Source organism: Euleptes europaea, chromosome 1 (genome assembly GCF_029931775.1).
Source record: "Euleptes europaea isolate rEulEur1 chromosome 1, rEulEur1.hap1, whole genome shotgun sequence".
Classification (NCBI taxonomy): Eukaryota; Metazoa; Chordata; class Lepidosauria; order Squamata; family Sphaerodactylidae; genus Euleptes; species Euleptes europaea.
In genome coordinates, this window is record NC_079312.1 from 66,444,375 (window position 1) to 66,461,767 (window position 17,393).

At 41.9% G+C, this 17,393-nt stretch overlaps 1 protein-coding gene and 1 pseudogene across 1 annotated transcript; both read right to left on the reverse strand.

Moving 5' to 3' along the window:
- Window positions 1–478: 478 nt before the first annotated feature.
- On the reverse strand, window positions 479–883 carry LOC130492268 (NADH dehydrogenase [ubiquinone] 1 alpha subcomplex subunit 12-like; annotated as a pseudogene).
- Window positions 884–3,905: 3,022 nt separating this feature from the next.
- Window positions 3,906–17,085, reverse strand: ISY1 (ISY1 splicing factor homolog). The gene is made up of 10 exons (XM_056866019.1): window positions 17,068–17,085; window positions 16,131–16,182; window positions 12,170–12,235; window positions 11,590–11,632; window positions 10,683–10,795; window positions 10,279–10,396; window positions 8,774–8,896; window positions 5,606–5,718; window positions 4,709–4,795; window positions 3,906–4,112 (listed from the first exon to the last, which is right to left on the reverse strand). Coding segments are annotated over exons 1-10 (825 nt in total). The 5' UTR covers window positions 17,070–17,085; the 3' UTR covers window positions 3,906–4,004.
- Window positions 17,086–17,393: the final 308 nt, after the last annotated feature.

Here is a 17,393-nt window from a genome sequence, read left to right on the forward strand (position 1 = left end):
GTTGGGGGTGGGGGGTGAACGTGGATCCCTCGACGCTGGGGGGACCAAGCGGGGAGGCCAGAGGGGGAAGCGGGGCGGTTACCTTAGCAACGCCCGCGCGGCCCTCCCCGGCGACGGCGGCGCGGCACAGCCCCCTCGGCCCGGCGGCCCTCTGGAGGGAGCGGCAGAGCAGCGGCAGCGGCCCCCTCATGGCGGGCCTCGGAGGGGCGGCCGGCAGACGGGTCCAGCCACGCTCCGCCGAAGCCGGCCTCATCTAACTCTTCGCTAGCTCCGCCCCCCCGCTCAAGCCGCGCAGAGGGGGCGTGGCCTACAGGATTCCCGCCCCGCCCCCTTTTGTCATTGGCCGGACTTGCCCCAGGCTTCCCTTCGTCGTAGGAAGGGTTCTCTTACGCAATAGGATTCCCTTTCTTGTTTTACAGGGGCAGCGGCTTGTCTTTTTTTTTTAAGACTTTTATTTTAAATAAAAGAAGAGACAATTCACACTATATACCCGACGTCTGGCAAATCATCAAGTTCTTTTCCATTCATTTGCTGGGTGTAGAAGGTGGAATCCACTCCTGTATCTTCTTACCGGTGGTAGAATATGGTACATACTGTCCAGGGGTGCCACTTAGATTGAATTTATGGTTATCCCGAATGAATTTACGAGTCACTGGTGGGTGTGTAGTTGGGGGGTCGTCTGTCATGCAGTGAAGCCAGCGATGCCACTCAGGTGGCACCGTGCTTCCGTCCACGTTCCAGAATGTGTTTTTTGCCATTCATTTCCTCAGTATACACAACCCACCTGTGACGACCTGAGCAGTTGTAACAAGACCCCGCAAAGACCACCATGACCACTAAGCTGCTGCAACGCCCTCTTCGCCACCTGAACGTACCCCGCCATTTTCTCCAGAGCAAGAGGGGGTGACCGAGTTACCTTGACTTTCCTCCGGCACACAGCGACTCTGGGCAGCGGCTTGTCTTGAACACTGGCCAGCAATGGCATTGCACAACATAGTTCTGCCGACCCTTTCAACCTTCTCCACTCCACCTCACCTACATTTGTCTGAACTGGGGCACACCTCCCAAGTAACTTTCAACCCGAATTGGATATGCAACATTTTAATTATTTTTACAGGTAAAGGTAGTCCCCTGCACAAGCACCGGGTCATTTCTGGCAATCACATCCCGACATTTACGAGGCAGACTGTGTTTACGGGATGGTTTGCCATTGGCTTCCCCAGTCATCTGCACTTTACCCCCAGCAAGCTGGGTACTCATTTTACTGACCTCGGAAGGATGGAAGGCTGAGTCAACCTTGAGCCGGCTACCTGAAACCCACTTCCGTCGTCACCGAACTCAGGTCATGAGCACAGCTTGGACTGCAGTACTGCAGCTTCCCACTCTGCACCACAGGCTCTTACATAATTACTTTTACCCACATATTAATCTGTGTAGTCCTCTGTTATATCCTCCATCAAGGACAATGGATCCAACTCAGATGGCACTTATTTAGAACAGAAAAAACAGAACAGAAAAAACAAGACCACTGTGTTTTTTCAAAAATAACTAGATATTAGGATAAATGCCAGCGCTTGTACATTAATTTTTGAAAGTACATTAATTTGTGATTCCCCCACACACACAATTGACTAGTAATTTCTTCATACAGTAATTTACACTGAACACCACCCAATAACTTGGAAGTTTATCCTTAGTATCCCAAGTGTTTCATCCTGTACTTCAATTCCTTAATAATCGATTTAAGAATTGATTAAACGCTGAGGGAGAGGGAAGTACCTTGGTGGTAAGATACCTGCTTCTATGCAAGAAGCCCCTCTCTCTTGCTTTCAGTGAAACTACATCATGTAGCAAGGCTGTGAAGGAGTTTGACCTGAGGCCTTGGAGAGCTGCTACCTATCAGAGTAGTAGACTGGACTGGGTAAGACAAATCAATGATTCAGTGTCACACCAGACAGCTCCTTATGATGTGAAGAACTCGACAAGTTTAGTTCTATTTTGGTTTTCCACAAGGCTACTCCAGTAAAATTCATTATGAGCAAGACCAGCATTATCTGCAATAAAGAGGTCTAGATCATTAAAATTTAAAAAAAAAAAACATCCTCTGCTGAAAGTTACAATGCATTACTCCAGTGATTGTGGTACTCTTGGCATCAACCAGAGCCTGGGCCTTTTCCATCATGGCTCCTGTTCTATGAGCATGAAGAGGTGAGTGGAGTCCCCTCCTTGGAGATCATCAGAAGACACTGCAAATCCTGCCAGTTTGCCAGAGCTTTTGAGGAGTTTTGAATGGCAGGCATCTTTTAAGGGGATGGAGGGAAAGAAAGATTTGGGGTTTGTTGTTTTATTTTGGTTTAACTGGAAATGTTTTTAACTATTATTGTAAGTCACCTTGAACCCCAATGAAACGTGGGATATAAATGTTTCTAAAAAATAAATAGTTCCATTTTACAGTACTGCTTTTCTTACAAAAGTTCTTCACAAGAGAAAAGAGGGGAACTAGACCGTGCAATTCCTCAAGTGAACTCGATGAGTACATTCTTAATTGAAAATCTATAACGGACTGAAAGAACCAAACAGGCGGAGTTCCTAGAAGAGTGTTCTACAGCTAAATGTAAACTATTTTTATTTACTTCATTTATATCCTGCCTTTCTCCACAATGGGGACCCAAAGTGGTTTCCATCACTCACCTCCATTTGATCCTTACAACCACCCTGTGAGGTGGGTAAGGCTGAGAGTATGCAACTGGCCCAAGGTCACCACATGAGCTTCTACACAGCATAGTGGGGATTCTACCCTGGGTTTCCCAGTTCCTAGTCCAACACTCTAACAACTACACCACGCTGTTTCTCTTTTAGTTTCCTTGGTTTCACAGTAGTAGTGCCTACATAGGCTCTTTTTAAAAGTCCCATTGGAAAAGAAGGTTGCAGCAGGTAAGCAACATGCCCCCCTTTGAACCGAAATGAAATGGCACAGAGAGACTGAACTGCAATACCCCTCTGTGGCTTGATGGCTTTGCATGCAACATTAATTTTTTCAAATGAGTTCCACATACTTTTGATTTAGTGATCATCTTGTTTCCACTGTATAGATTGAGGAACATTATTACAAAGGTGAAGCAGTATTTACAGTATTACTTTTATTACAAAGGTGAAGCAGTATTTACAGTATTACTTGCTGAAATATCCAGCACTTTTGAAATCCAACCAAGTGAGCAGCTACTCGAAAGAGCTTTGAGCATGCCCCTGAAAGCTGCATTGTTTGGACAGAGAACTTCAGCTCCACTGCAAAACCAGAACAATAAAGCTCCAGCTGCTATAAAATGTGCCTTCCAATTCTATCCCAAATTTACAGGACACATGCTAAGCTAAATAAGCCTTTTGATAAATGCTATTGTATGCTACTGACTAGTCAGTAGAATAGCATATTACAGTATGCACTTTCTAATGTAACAGCATTTACCACAGCAGAAATTGCTACATAAAGCAGAAATCAAGCAAATGTAACTAGAAACTAGAAAAAAAGAGAGCTTAAAAAGGCAAGGTTGCTGGTCATTTGGAGTCATTGGAAAGGCTGAACATAAAACTCACTAGGAATGAGATGCCACAGGGAAATTTGCTCAGGAAAAGGTCACTTGCAGTTTTAAACACTGGCAATGAGAACATTACTTGACCAACTGACTCTTCTGACAGGGTAATAGGCCCGGCCATAATTATGAAGGATCTGAAAAAAAATCTTAATCCCAGAACATTTGATCCCAAGCAAATCATCCATCACAACTACATGAACCATCACAACCATGAAATTCCCCCATTTTATGAAAGCAATGAACAATATTTGGAAATATCTGCAAGGATGGAATGGGAAGGCAGGAAGAGATAGAAGTCAGCTAAGAGGCCAGAGAGAACATTACTTTCTGCAGAATCAAAGTACTTGAAGTAGCTGCTCCCAAAGTCATCTACTGTTTTAGGATGGATTATAAACAGAAGCATCACAAGAACAATTACAGTCCGAGAAGCCTTTTAGCCTCTTCACTTTGAGCCATAAGAGCTTCGCTGGCATATTTCTGAAGAAGTTCCATCTTCTTTCTTCGGACAAGAGCCTCCTCAATCTGCAAGTTAAGCACAGTCAGTCATCAAATATATTAGCAAGACACCATAGACTGCCAATGATTTATTAAAAGTGGCCTTAAAAACCTATTCACCCATCTAAAAATAGTTTCGCAAGATGCCAAGGGCTACCTTAGCAGTCACAGAGTTTGGGAAAGTAGTATCTCTTGACTTGCTATTTTAAATGAGTATAAACTCTATCATAACTTTTCAGGAACAGATGGACAGATTCCACGACATAGTCCACAGTAGATGCTTCATTGTGGTGATACTTAGGAATCAGTGCAGGTTGTGGGCCACTTCACATGTTTGCTAGGAGCAAGGGATCTTTGCTGTCTTCCTCTTCCCACAGCAGCCCCCCTCCATTCCCTCCAAACAGTGGCTTCTGGGGGCTGGGATGCCCTCAGGAATATTGTGTGGTATGGTGCAGATGGCTGCAGTACCAATGGAGAATCTTATTTTGGCAGAACACACAGCATCTGTTCTCACTTCTTATTCCTGGACCCCCCTGTCCACAATTCCTATGTCTTTTCTGTCTTAAGTGCCAACATAAATTTGGAATTATCTGCCCATCTTGCCTTTTCTCTTTGTTTCTTACCTCCTGTTGCGATGGCACCGGAACATGAGCAATAAACTTCTGCTGGCTATCCTCACCTTCTTTCTCCTTTCCACTTTCTTCATCAGACTGTAACACATTCAGAAAACATTAATGCAGTTCACTGTTTGCTTCAGTACACTGCTGGAAATTAGCCTTTACAGGAAAGTGATTGAGATGTATGTGCAAAAAACAGACTGTATTCAACAGTGAGAAATGAACCTTCACACACACCTGCCTGCACTCCCCTGCTGCTCACAACCAGCTCTGCACAGATGTTTCCCAGCAGGTGAGCTCAGACAGAGCAACTGGGTCTGGGAGAAAAACAGCTGAGATGAAGGGGTTTCAGAGGGAAAAGTGCAAGCTCATGAAGGTTTTCAGTTCTACTCTCCTGCCCACTTATGATACACTTTCAGTAGCACCTCAATTTTTATTAATTCAAAATGACCCAAATTGAGTTGTACTGCTACAGTGACTAATTTGACACTATCAGAAACAGGAAATGGGAGTAATTCTCTCTGTTCTGTTTCCTAATTTGGTGTACTGACAAAATTACTATAAAAGGCCTCTCAGGAGACCTCATGGCCTCTCAAGTCTGTAGGCTACTGTCACCAGTTAATTCAGTCAACTGCAGGAAGTGCAGTGTAAAAAAAAATACTGTTTCTCATCATTCATTTCAATTTGGAAACCAATCCTTGCAGCTGACAGTCATGTCTTCCTCACTTACATGAAACAGAAGTTTCACAGAATTAAACTGTACTCACTGTGGACCTAATGAAGAATTAAAATGTGCAGGGATGTCCAAGTTAGTTAACAATTAAGCCACTCTACATGTAATTCTTTTGCATCCATGATATACTTTTCCAAGCAGGGCATCAAAGCCTCGAACAGCTACAATACCTCATCATCATTTACTGCATAGATGTTTTCCTCCTCCTCCTCCTCCTCCTTGTCCCCTCCTGCAAGTCGTGCTTCTTTCCCTGTTTTCCATCTCTCCACTGCTTCAGCAATAACTGAGTATACAAAATATTACATCAACATGGTTCCAAAGACAATGAAGACTGAAAGGTGGTGGTGGGGAATCTGTGAACTTTACGGACAAGGACTAAAATCCATGTTGGCATTTCCATCTTACAAATTCAAGCTAAGTCTACAAATCAATGTTGTAAAAGACTAGTGCAGAAATACTTTTCCAACCTGGCAGTCCTCATTTTTACTATGCTATGGAAACAGGGTGATGCCAGGACTTGCCACAGAATCTAAAGTGTGTATATTGGCGCGCAATTGTCACAATTCACTGTTGTCTGCTTTCACTGCTACATGTTCATATTATTTACATTATCTTTGCCTGGCAAGAGAAATTCTTATACAAAGACATCTCAAAATCAAAACCCATAATTTAAAATGGAGCAAAGTTTAAAATAGTACAGGGATAAACATAAATGTCTTTAAGCCCTTGAATTTACACCTTCCCCCCCCTCATCCACATTGTCATCTGTTGCTCTTTATCCCTCCTATGTCCAAATATTGGTGGTCAAAAGTGCCATCAAGTCACAGCTGACTCATGGTGACCCCCCATATGGTTTTCAAGGCAAGAGCTGTTCATACAAGCTAACAAATTCAAGCATCTGGAGAAAAAAATTACTAGTCATCAATATGGCTATATGATGACCAAGTTAGGCTATAATCCTATTCATACAAACTTAGCAGTAACATACCACTGGTCCAATGAGAGTTGCTTCTAAGGAAACATGCATACAATTGGACCATTCATATGTTTCTTTGAAATAGGGCAAAACTACATGTAATGTGTGCCATGAGGAGTTGCAGCCATAGGACAGCTACAAATTCCCTGCAGGAATGCTATTTAGAACATCTGTAGAGATCCGATTCTGTTCAGCAGTACAGCACAGGAGGTGGAGGGGTTCTTTCCCCCCGCTGTTTTCCCAATCTGAAATAGCACCAAAGGGGTTATTTGCCCTGTCTGCATGTGCAATCGATGCAAGTGCAGCCCCCCCCACGCCATTTTGGGTTAGGAAAACGGTGTGGGGGGGGAAGCAGGAGTCCCTCCACCCATACTGCATTTGGCAAAAGGATATTCTGGGTTACATCCTCCTCAATATATTTGCCAATTACTTGCTTACATGCCAGTTCACCCATGAGAGAAGGGCAAACTGGATTTTTTTTTAAAAGTATCTAAGTAGCAATTAATTTAAAAGCCCCCTTCCCAATCTAGTTAACGCAAAGACTGACTAACTATAAGAACTATACAGAACACAGAAAGCTTGCCAATTCTCACTCCAAACCTCAGCAACAGTAGTGTGACACTGAAATGCTTTAAGGAACAAGCTGTAATTTGATCAGTGCAGTATCTACTCCACAATCTAATTAGAACCTACTCATTTATGAAAGGCTTGGCCAACTTTCTGAATGCGGTGGTATACCACTGAGCCAATTAGCTTAGTTCAAAGCACCCGATTGATGGCAGGAAGGGAACTCTGCTGGAAGGCCACGGTCACATCTACTTATGCATTGCTCTGCCATAATGAAGAGCAGGAGGTTAGTTATTTCCTCTTGGAAGGCCATCTTACTTTCTTTAAATTAACTCCTTTCCAAACACATGAGTTAATTTCCTCTTTACCCATATGATCAGCAGCACAGAACTGAAGATCTATTTACTGCCGTGAACTGCTAAACAAGCAGTTTCAAATAAGTGTGTGTGTGTGTAAAGTACCCTCAAGTCGCAGCCAACTTACAGTGACTTACAAGGGGCTTTCAAGGCAAGTGAGAAGCAGAGGTGGTCCTGCCATTGCCTTCCCCTGCAGAGCTTTCCTTGATAGTCTCTCTTCCAAGTACTGACCCTGCTTAGCTTCAGAAACCTGCCTTCCCTTCTTCAAATAAATACCCCAATACGTTTCAGCAGTATTTTCTGAGTTAAGCATATACACCAAGAACAATACCACAAAAAAGAAGCCGTTTGATGCTTGCAGACAAGAATCTCCATCACAGATTAACTTGTATTTTAATATATGTTGCCAAACTAAGGAAACCGGCCAAACTATAATTAGCACGAGTCATAGTGTGCTTTGAAGTCAGAACTGCAAATCACTGTTTGACCATGGTTGGCAGTTCTTGTTCACGTGATTCACATATCTTATGCAGTAAGCTGCTTTGAGTCTTATTTGACTGGGAGAAATAAGTAAATAAATGCAACAGCAAACTACGGTTTGCTGAGAAATATAAAAGGAAGGAGGGAATTGCAAGTGAGAGAGGGGAGATGGGGGAGACAGCATGCATGTTTTCAGTTCTCTAAATCATTCTTTGGACAGCAAGTAACATTATGTCAGTTCTCTTTATAGTGTAGCGGTTAGAGTGCTGCACTAGGATCAGGAGACCTGGGTTTGAATCCCCACTCTGACATGGAAGCTTGCTGGGTGACCTTAGGGCAGTCACACCCGCTCAGCCTAACCTACCACACAGAGTTGTTGTGAGGATAAAATGGAGAAAGGGAGAATATTGTAAGCCACTTTGGGTCCCCACTGGGGAGGAAAATGGGATATAAACAAAGGAAACAAAAATAAATAAATAAACTTGCAGTCATAGCCCTTGACCAATACTACACAACCCTTGCACCAAAATGCTGGTGTCAGGTCTTTTGCCCACTAAGAACTGACAGCATGAACAGCTGCATTAGCATTGCCATCTACTGTTAAAGCTTCCAGCTCTCATCCTATATCTCTAAGCTGGTATGTAAGCAGTCACATACAAAACTTCAGTAGGGCACTCTATTAAATTCTTTTTCTGATCAGTTAGAAGCCTGTCTTCAGTCAATCAATGTAATTTAAATACAACAAGCAGCACTACTGGGGCATTTAACAATACACACAATACAATACAAGAACAGTTACTTGCCCTCTGTTACCAATACAAAACAGAAGTTACATATCAAAGAAAACTGAAACAAGAGCCGTTTGAAAAGGGCTAATACTGCTCTCTACAGGAAACTATAGTTTGGGATCCTGCAAATGGAATTAACTGGAAGTGCAACCTTGTTTTGTTCCTATGTACCTTTTCTTTCATGTTCCTGTTCCAATGGTTCCAAAACACCATCATCCTCATCTCTATACCCATAGTATTCAGCATCAATAGCTTTCATGAGTTCAGCTCGTGTCTTCCTTGGAGGAGGAAGGGCTGCAGGGGCAAGTGGAAAGTTCATTTTCGGCAACCAAAGAAAATGTGAATGGGAGCAAAGCATTAGCTCACTAAGGAGATTCTACCAAACAACCACTGACACCTGTACTTAAACCACTGCGTTTAAGTCTCCATTTCTCTTCCAGCCTCTTTGCTCAGACACCCAACCAACTACTTCCTTTCTTTCACGGCAGTTGTTAAAACATCAACTTTTCTCCAACCACCATTACAAAGGCTGAAAAATGTAAACACTTCGATTGTGTATGTGATTGCGTAAACACAAATCCTGCAGCATCAGTGCTGTTTAACAGTAAACTACATTTTCATTTAATTTATTCTTTTTTAGACACACAGTAAAGATAACATTACTTTTGGCAAGCACCGCTAGAATTGGCCCCCAGCCAAGTTTTAAATGGGCTTATCAGGAGTTTAATACTGACTACTTTTTTGTGTGGTATTGAATGTTTTTCTTAAAACTAAAAGATTATGTTTTTCATAAAACTAAAAGATCAAAAGATCACAATACTGATCCCACGAACTAATTCCCTTGTGTCAGACCAGCACAAGGACTGTCTGCTCATTTAAAAGGCAGGAGGGAGCTATTTGGTCCCCTCTTCACTGCAGCCTCCCAACCTGCATGGCTATTACTCCAGGTGGGGCCCTCAACCTTTGAAATAAACTTTCCCAGGGTCAGAAATGATTGCTAGGGGAAGGGGAAAGCCGAGGAGATTGGCAACCATCCAGCACTTACTGCTGATGGATTGAAGTATCCAACTGTCTAGTGCTGAGAGATAAGATACTTGAACATCCTACAATTCCCATTCCTCCCTCAACACCTCTGCCCATGGCATGTTTTCCGTTAGGCTCCCTCAACCTCCAGCAACAGTTAGGGAGGGGGTAACAGTGGCAAATGAGGAAAGAGGTAGGCAGGGTAAATGTGCCTCCATGGGTGGGAAGTGTATAGGATTCAACACATTATTTTCCTATTGGTGGAACATTCACGTGTTTTTTCCTCTAACAGCTTGGGATCTCTGTAGCCCCTGATACCAAGTTAAGATGGAGATTGTTGTTCCCCCTCATACAAGGAATAATTCTAAACAGACCAGAAACTATGAGAATATGTGCTTAAATAAATGGTTTTTTGTTCAACTAAGCATCTTTAAAATTAAGGCAGTGGTAAATATGCATAAAAGTTGAGCAAAGCAATCAGTTGCATAATAGAAGTTTGCAGCTGCATGAGTGTTTACTATTAACAGAATAGGAAATATAGAAAATAACTCCTATAGCACCCTACCTGAAAATTCCACAACTTTAAGCCAGTAAATTGCTATATTCATGGTATTCATCTACAAAAATCCACATGTGCAACAAAAAATACTTACGTTCTTTTTCAAAAAGCTCCCTGACACCAGGTAGGTCTTTAGCAGCTCCAAAATATTTGTAGCCCCTGTTTCCTGGAACTTCTTTTCCTTCATGATCCAGCATTTTTGGACCAATTCTCTTTAATGAAAAAAAAATCCATGGCTATTAATATTTTCCTCTAATGTAGAACCCAACATTATAGGGAAACTCCACAGTTTGTTCAGATTGGAACAGCTAATGTGGTCAATCTTCCCAAATTATCTGGGCAACAATTTATGTAAATTGGTTGGTATGTGCAGTTTCTCACAATCATATGGCTAACTTTATGTAATAATCAGGCCTCCCTTGGCTAGAATTAAAGACTACTACATCTGTATTGACTGCATATTACTCAAAATAAATCCAGTTCTTGTTTCATACTTACTGCATAATCAGGTCCTCCCAACTCTTTTATTCGCACCTCCCAGTGTCCCTTTTCTCTTAGAAGTTTGTTAATTTCATCGTTCAAGTCACGAATTCTGAATTCACCCAATCCAGCTATTTTTAAAGAGAAAAAGTACAATTTTAAATCACTGATGCACTGAAACCACTTCAAGAAGTCACTCTCCCTATTCTGACTTTCTGCAAGAACTGTAGGATACTGATAAAACAGTACAAATTATTACATCATGACTGTCTCATTTCACCCTCCTTACTGGAACTCGCCCTGACCTGGATGGCCCAGGCTAGCCTGATCTCGTCAGATCTCAGAAGCTAAGCAGGGTCAGCCCTGGTTAGTATTTGGATGGGAGACCACCAAGGAAGTCCAGGGTTGCTATACAGAGGAAGGCACTGGCAAAACCACCTCTGTTAGTCTCTTGCCATGAAAACCCCAAAAGGGGTCGCCATAAGTCGGCTGCGACTTGACGGCACTTTATACACACACACACACACACACACACACACACACTGGAACTCACTTTTCCTCTAAAGCAGGACTTCACATGGTCCACAAAGAAACTGAATGTACCAATCTTACAACTATCTAAAGTCAGAGTGGCATCAATAAGACTTGCCCCGTAAACGACTCAAGAAAGGCTTGCTTTTAGATAGACTTGCCAAGTACTGGATTTGCAAGATATCACATTATCCTATCTTAACAACTACAAGCTATAGATGATCTGAAGCAGTAGCACCTTAATCAGTTCACCATCATGAAGCCAGACTTCAGCTGTGGCAGCCCTTCAAGATCAGAAGCCAAAAGAAGTTACAGACTTAAGCATTGTTAATTAAAACCAGATGTTGCAGATGCATGAGAACATTAAGCAAGTTGCCCTTTAACAGGAACTTACCATTTTGAATTTGTGCCACTTTCTTGGAAATTTCACCAATAATCTTTAAAAAAAAATATGTAGAAATTAGTTTTTCCGCAGACAAATTAGAAACAAATCGCTATGTTAAAAATGTTATATGACACCTTTAGAAACAGGTTATTTTTCTTTTCTTTTTAAAATTGGCATATCCAGCCTAAATCTACAGCTTATTTATTGCTTACAGATGAGCAAAAAGAGATTGGGATGAACTAGACTGTGGTATTATAAGATGAACCAGGATATTAGGGTTCAAAAGAGGAGATTTCTTTGGGCAAGAGGAATAGGTGAAAGGGGGACTATTAACAGAAAGGGGAGATTTCATGTATCGTTGGCCACCCCCCTCCTCTAATTTCCCTGTTTCTTTGGTGCGCTTTAGTGTTTGACTGTCCAGGTCAAAAAGCTATGTCTTTTATACTTTAGTAATATTGCTAAATTTGATTCACTAGGAGATAAGAGGCTACAAAAATTACAGTAAATCTTCTGAATGCCCACAGAAAGTACAGTATTGACAGTACAACTGCCACTCAATACATGCCCCACCATCACAGACATTGAATACCTGACGTCTCCATTTCTCAGCTTTAGGCAGTTCATTACATTCTGACGCAAGAAAAGGCCTTCGTTCCTGTTTCAAAAAAAAATTAATACGTCACTCTTTCTTCAAACCTTTATAACTTTCAACATGTACATACAGCCAAAGCAGTCAAATTGGGTGGGTTACTGCACTTTGTATTCCCAGCGATGTATTAAGTGTTTGAAAATGTTGTAAAAACCTCACTTTAAAAGGGTTTTTGGATACCATGGCTTATATATGGTTGGAAGACGTCTTCACAGCTAAAGGGGCCAAACAAAGTGCAAACAGTATTTTTTATAACATTTTCAAACTCTGAATACATTGCTGGGAATACATAGAAAGTGCGAACAGTATTTTTTATAACATTTTCAAACTCTTAATACATCACTGGGAATACAAGTGCGGTAACCCCCATACTCTCCTGCTCTCCATAACAACAGGCTGTTCAGGGACCATCCCCATTAACGGTCCAGTTTCCTCTGCATTACATGCCATCCCTACGCCTATTGATAGTCCCTCTGTGTACCAAATACAGAATCATGGTACACAGTCTGACATACCCTGCGGCTGCCTTGAAAAGAGTTGAATCCCTTCACTTGGAAAATGAGAAGTCTAAAGCTAAGCATCTTTCAAAAGCACCATAATACTTTGTTTGGTCTCTTCTAGCAGCTACATATGCGCTGACTACAGGGCAAATCCTGTAATAAACAGGTATTTGGACTCCTAACAACAGCTCCCTCTCCAATCCCTACAGGATTCATGTCATTTTCTTCATGGGGCTCACAGCAAATGACTTGAGATCCATGCTTCCTCACAGTGCTGTCCTGGAGCCCTGTATCTAGTTCACAAGCTATTGCTAGTTTGTTGGTTCTTGTAGGTTATCCGGGCTGTGTAACCGTGGTCTTGGTATTTTCTTTCCTGACGTTTCGCCAGCAGCTGTGGCAGGCATCTTCTGCATTTCCTGTGGCAGGAGAGACACTGTCCTTCAGTGTTACTCCTCTGAAGATGCCTGCCACAGCTGCTGGCGAAACGTCAGGAAAGAAAATACCAAGACCACGGTCACACAGCCCGGATAACCTACAAGAACCAATGAACTCTGACCATGAAAGCCTTCGACAATATATTGCTAGTTTATTTGTTGCATGCATTTGTTCTTAGTCTGCTGAATCTGCTGGAATGAAAGGCAATTTTATTAGAGTTACTTCTGATGAATTTAATTTCAGAAGTCAGTCAGTGTCCTTAGCTTCAAAGAGGAATGCAATGTTATCTAATAAAGGCCAAATTACATGTGATGTATATTGTTTAATTCTAAAAAGCAACTGTATGGGAACACATGTTGATCAGGCTTAGGGAGGGGCCGTGGCTCAGTGGTAGAGCATCTGTTTGGGATGAAGAAGGTCCCAGGTTCAATCCCCGGAATCTCCAGTTAAAGGGACTAGGCAAGTAGGTGGTGTGAAAGACCTCTGCCTGAGACCCTGGAGAGCCGCTGCCGGTCTGAGTAGACAATACTGACTTTGATGGACCAAGGGTCTGATTCAGTATAAGGCAGCTTCATGTATTCATATGAGGCACTGGGTAAAATGGGAGTTTAACTTCTTCCAAGCCCACAACACTGTTTCCACTAAACTATCCCCACTCTCTCATGCCGCTATTAGTACAGGAAAGGGGAGGTTTCCAATCTATTTTCTACTGGAGCTAATAGTAACCTGGATAGGGGAGTCATGATAGCAGTGGTTTTGATCAGGAGAAGGGGTGAGGAGGAAGAAAAAGCTAACCTCTTCTCTAGTGCCACCATACAGTTGCTTTTTAACAGTAAACTACATGTTGGGGATCTACAGGTCCCCAGTGTAAAACAGAGTATGGCCCCTAGTACTAGGACCAAAATTTTAAATCATTGTCCATACCCAGGCATAAATGGGAGTTCCATCACTCCTTTCTTATAGAGAAGGGAACATAGAGTGCAATGCTAACAACACTTTCCTGGGAGTAAACGCCACCAACTGGGCCCAAGTAGGATTCTGAGTAGTCCTTCTTAGGATTGTTTTTATAATTGCCTACAGCTGGGAAAAGGCTATACCAGAAAGAACACTCTTAACCAGCACCTCTGATCCTGTCTGTGCAGGCCAGTTCCTCAACCCCTTTCTCTCTCCCCAGAATAACTTTTGATGCCTAAATACTCCTTGGCTTCTGTAGGGTTTTTCACCCTTTAAAAAATATATACAAACTTCTGTGCATATGAGGGGAGTCCGCCAAAATACCTCACAATACACCAAGAAAAGAATAATTAGTGGACATAACTGTAACTTGTATGTAAAGTAAGATCTCCCTCTTTTTTATGACACACCTGGAAAAAACCTGACTCTTGCATTAGAATAAATACTGTATGAAGAAGAGCTAGTTTGGAGTCCAGTAGGACCTTACAGACCAACATTTGCGGGGGGTACAAATTTTCGAGAGTCAAAGCTCCCTTCATCAGCTTTGGCTCTTGAAAGTTTATAACCCCAAAATATTGTTGGTTTCCAAGGTGCTACTGGACTCCAACCTAACTCTTCTACTGAAGACCAAAATGGCTGCCCTCTGAAACGGATGAAAAAGACTGTATCCAGTTTATCCATGGTACCAATTTATTAAGCACAGTACCACAATGTTCACTATTAGATGAAGTTAATAGATAGATCTTATACAAAAGTTTAAAAAAATACATAATACCATTATTGTCTAACAAACCAGAGAGTACACAGATTTGTGCCTCACATGGCCAGCTATTGGCACAAAATGGTGTCATGTGCAAAACTCAAGTTTATAATAGCACAATGCTCAATAGTTGGTTCTCTGGCAAGACTAACATCAAGGAGGTGAAGCAGAACCACATGACCAAAAGTAACGGATGTGTAGAAAGACTTCAATTTAATGCTCACATTTTCATATTCCTACAAGGTCACTGTAAGTCAGCTGCGACTTGACGGCACTTTTCATACACACATACAGACATATTTTTCTTAAGCTCTAAGAACTATTTGAAGGTACTCCTTGCAATTTTCCTCCTCAGAAGTTTCTAGTGTAGATGACTCTCACCTTAATTACTCCCTTGTTTAACCAACAACATTTGGTCAATAATTTTTGTCCCACAGCCATGGGATCTACACACAGTCACTTAGCCTCCTGGGTTGGAGGCACATGACAGAAACAAGGCTTGAAATGTAAGGCAAATAATTGTGCCCAAACATTATATAACCTTTAGACTTAAAGATTAACTGCTCAGATTAAAAAAGAAGAATTCCAGAATAAATTTACCAATGCCTTTTTCACAAGTCCCAGCCCATCTGATTAATGCCTTGCTTGTTATGCAAGACTGCTTCCATTCCACTTCTTTCCAGTTCATATTCAATATATGAAACACAAGAGAAAATACAAATTGCAACATATAACTCCCAGGATAAGAATAGATATATACTTTATATTATTATTAGAAGGCTGGCAACTGAGTAATGCAAGAACAGCCTGTGAGGTATTTCAACCAGAAAATTCCTAAAGCATTTAAATTCCAAAGAACGGGCTGGATCCTGCACTCCATTAGCAGATGCATGTGGATCTTTGCTGCATTCCCTTCCGACTACCCATCCAGATGCTGAACTCTTGGGGTTGCAAAACCCACCAAGGTACTGTCATGTGCAGAGAAGGGAGCCAAATTGTGCCTTCTCCCTCTTCCATCATCAGAACTGTTCTTACAGAAGTGGGAAGAGAGGGTGGTTTTGCCCTCTCAGTGCTGCCTCCTGACCAGCAGGACTGTTATCCCACACAGACCACACAACCCCTGCAGTCAACTTTCCTGGGGACAGAAGGGGTTGCTAGAGGAGATGAACACAGCAAACATCCATGCTCCTTACATGAAAGGCTGTTGACTCTAACCCAGTGTGTTTTAAGTATGTTTTACTTTCCAGTTTACCTTAACTTTTCCTTCCTCCAGTTGAGCTTGGCGAAATCTTGCTAAGGCCGTCCTAAAAGGAAGAAAATTGAGCTTAACGTCCACTTGTGTGTTCATTCGATCTACCAGGTCTCGATTAAGAAGTTCATATATACACTTTTTTTGCCATCAAGTTACAAGCTGGCTTATTGCGACCCTGTAGGGTTTTCAAGGCAAGAGACACTGGGAGGTGGTTTACCATTGCCTGCCTTCACGTCATGCCCCTAGTATTCCTTGGAGGTCTCCCATCCAAGTACTTGACAAGGTTGAGGCTGAGTGTGTGTGACTGGCCCAAGGTCACCCAGCAAGCTTCCATGGCAGAGTGGGATTTGAACCTGGGTTTCCCAGATCCTAGTCTTACACTTTAACCACTACACCACACTGGCTCTCATTCAATAATGTATATTTCAGCAGAGAACTCCACAACGACAATACTCAAAGCTGTTAAGCATCACACAATTATTACTTTTTTTGCTGCTTAGCATTGGTCGCACCAAACACACCCTTGGAAGAGAAGATTATATTTGTGTAGCTCAGCAACAATTAGCCTGCATGTTACTCAATGACATGCAATGACTGGCATGTATCCTACCATTCCACTGAGCATGTTTGTACGATTTTCTTCAGCCTAATCACCCTGCCACTCCAGTGAACAAACTTTGACACCTGCTTTCAACACAATGGTTCCTCCTCCAAAGGAAAGACCATTTAAGTTGGAGGAAGGATTGTTAGCCTGGACAAATTCCTCTAATCTAATGTAGGATACAAGTCACTATGTACAAAATGTAGGTAGTCAGCGAGTGCCAATATTAATATACAAAAGCTTTAAAAGAACAATTTAATAGATAAAGAGAGATGCTATCAGAAAGTATGTTCAACCTTCTCAGTGACAACCACCCTAGTTTCCAACAGTACTTACATGGCCTTTTCTGCATTTCGAGCCTAAATAAAGAAAGGAAAAACAATTAATTTTTTAAGGGGGGAAAAGAATTGTTAACAGCAAAATTAAGTTTGGAGGATATTATGCAGGGATAACTATAGAAACCACTAAAATCAACACGGTAATGGGGTCAGTTGTTTCCCAACAATTCAATATTTTGCTTTCTAAAGAGACATGTGTATACATGGGCAAATGCTGCACACCTACCTACCGTATGAATGAAAATTTAACTGTTTAAAACTGTAAAAACAATGGGCCCCAAATATATAAATAGGGAGATTAGATTTTATGACACTAGAACATAT

What these genes read in the sequence shown, in the direction of transcription:
- ISY1 (XM_056866019.1), bottom strand. An exon ending in TGGAGGAAGGAAAAGTTAAG is followed by an intron (nt 12,236 to 16,130) that starts GTAAACTGGAAA and finishes TTTTTGAAACAG; the next exon opens with GAACGAAGGCCTTTTCTTGC. An exon ending in ATGCAGTAAATGATGATGAG is followed by an intron (nt 4,796 to 5,605) that starts GTATTGTAGCTG and finishes AATGTGTTACAG; the next exon opens with TCTGATGAAGAAAGTGGAAA.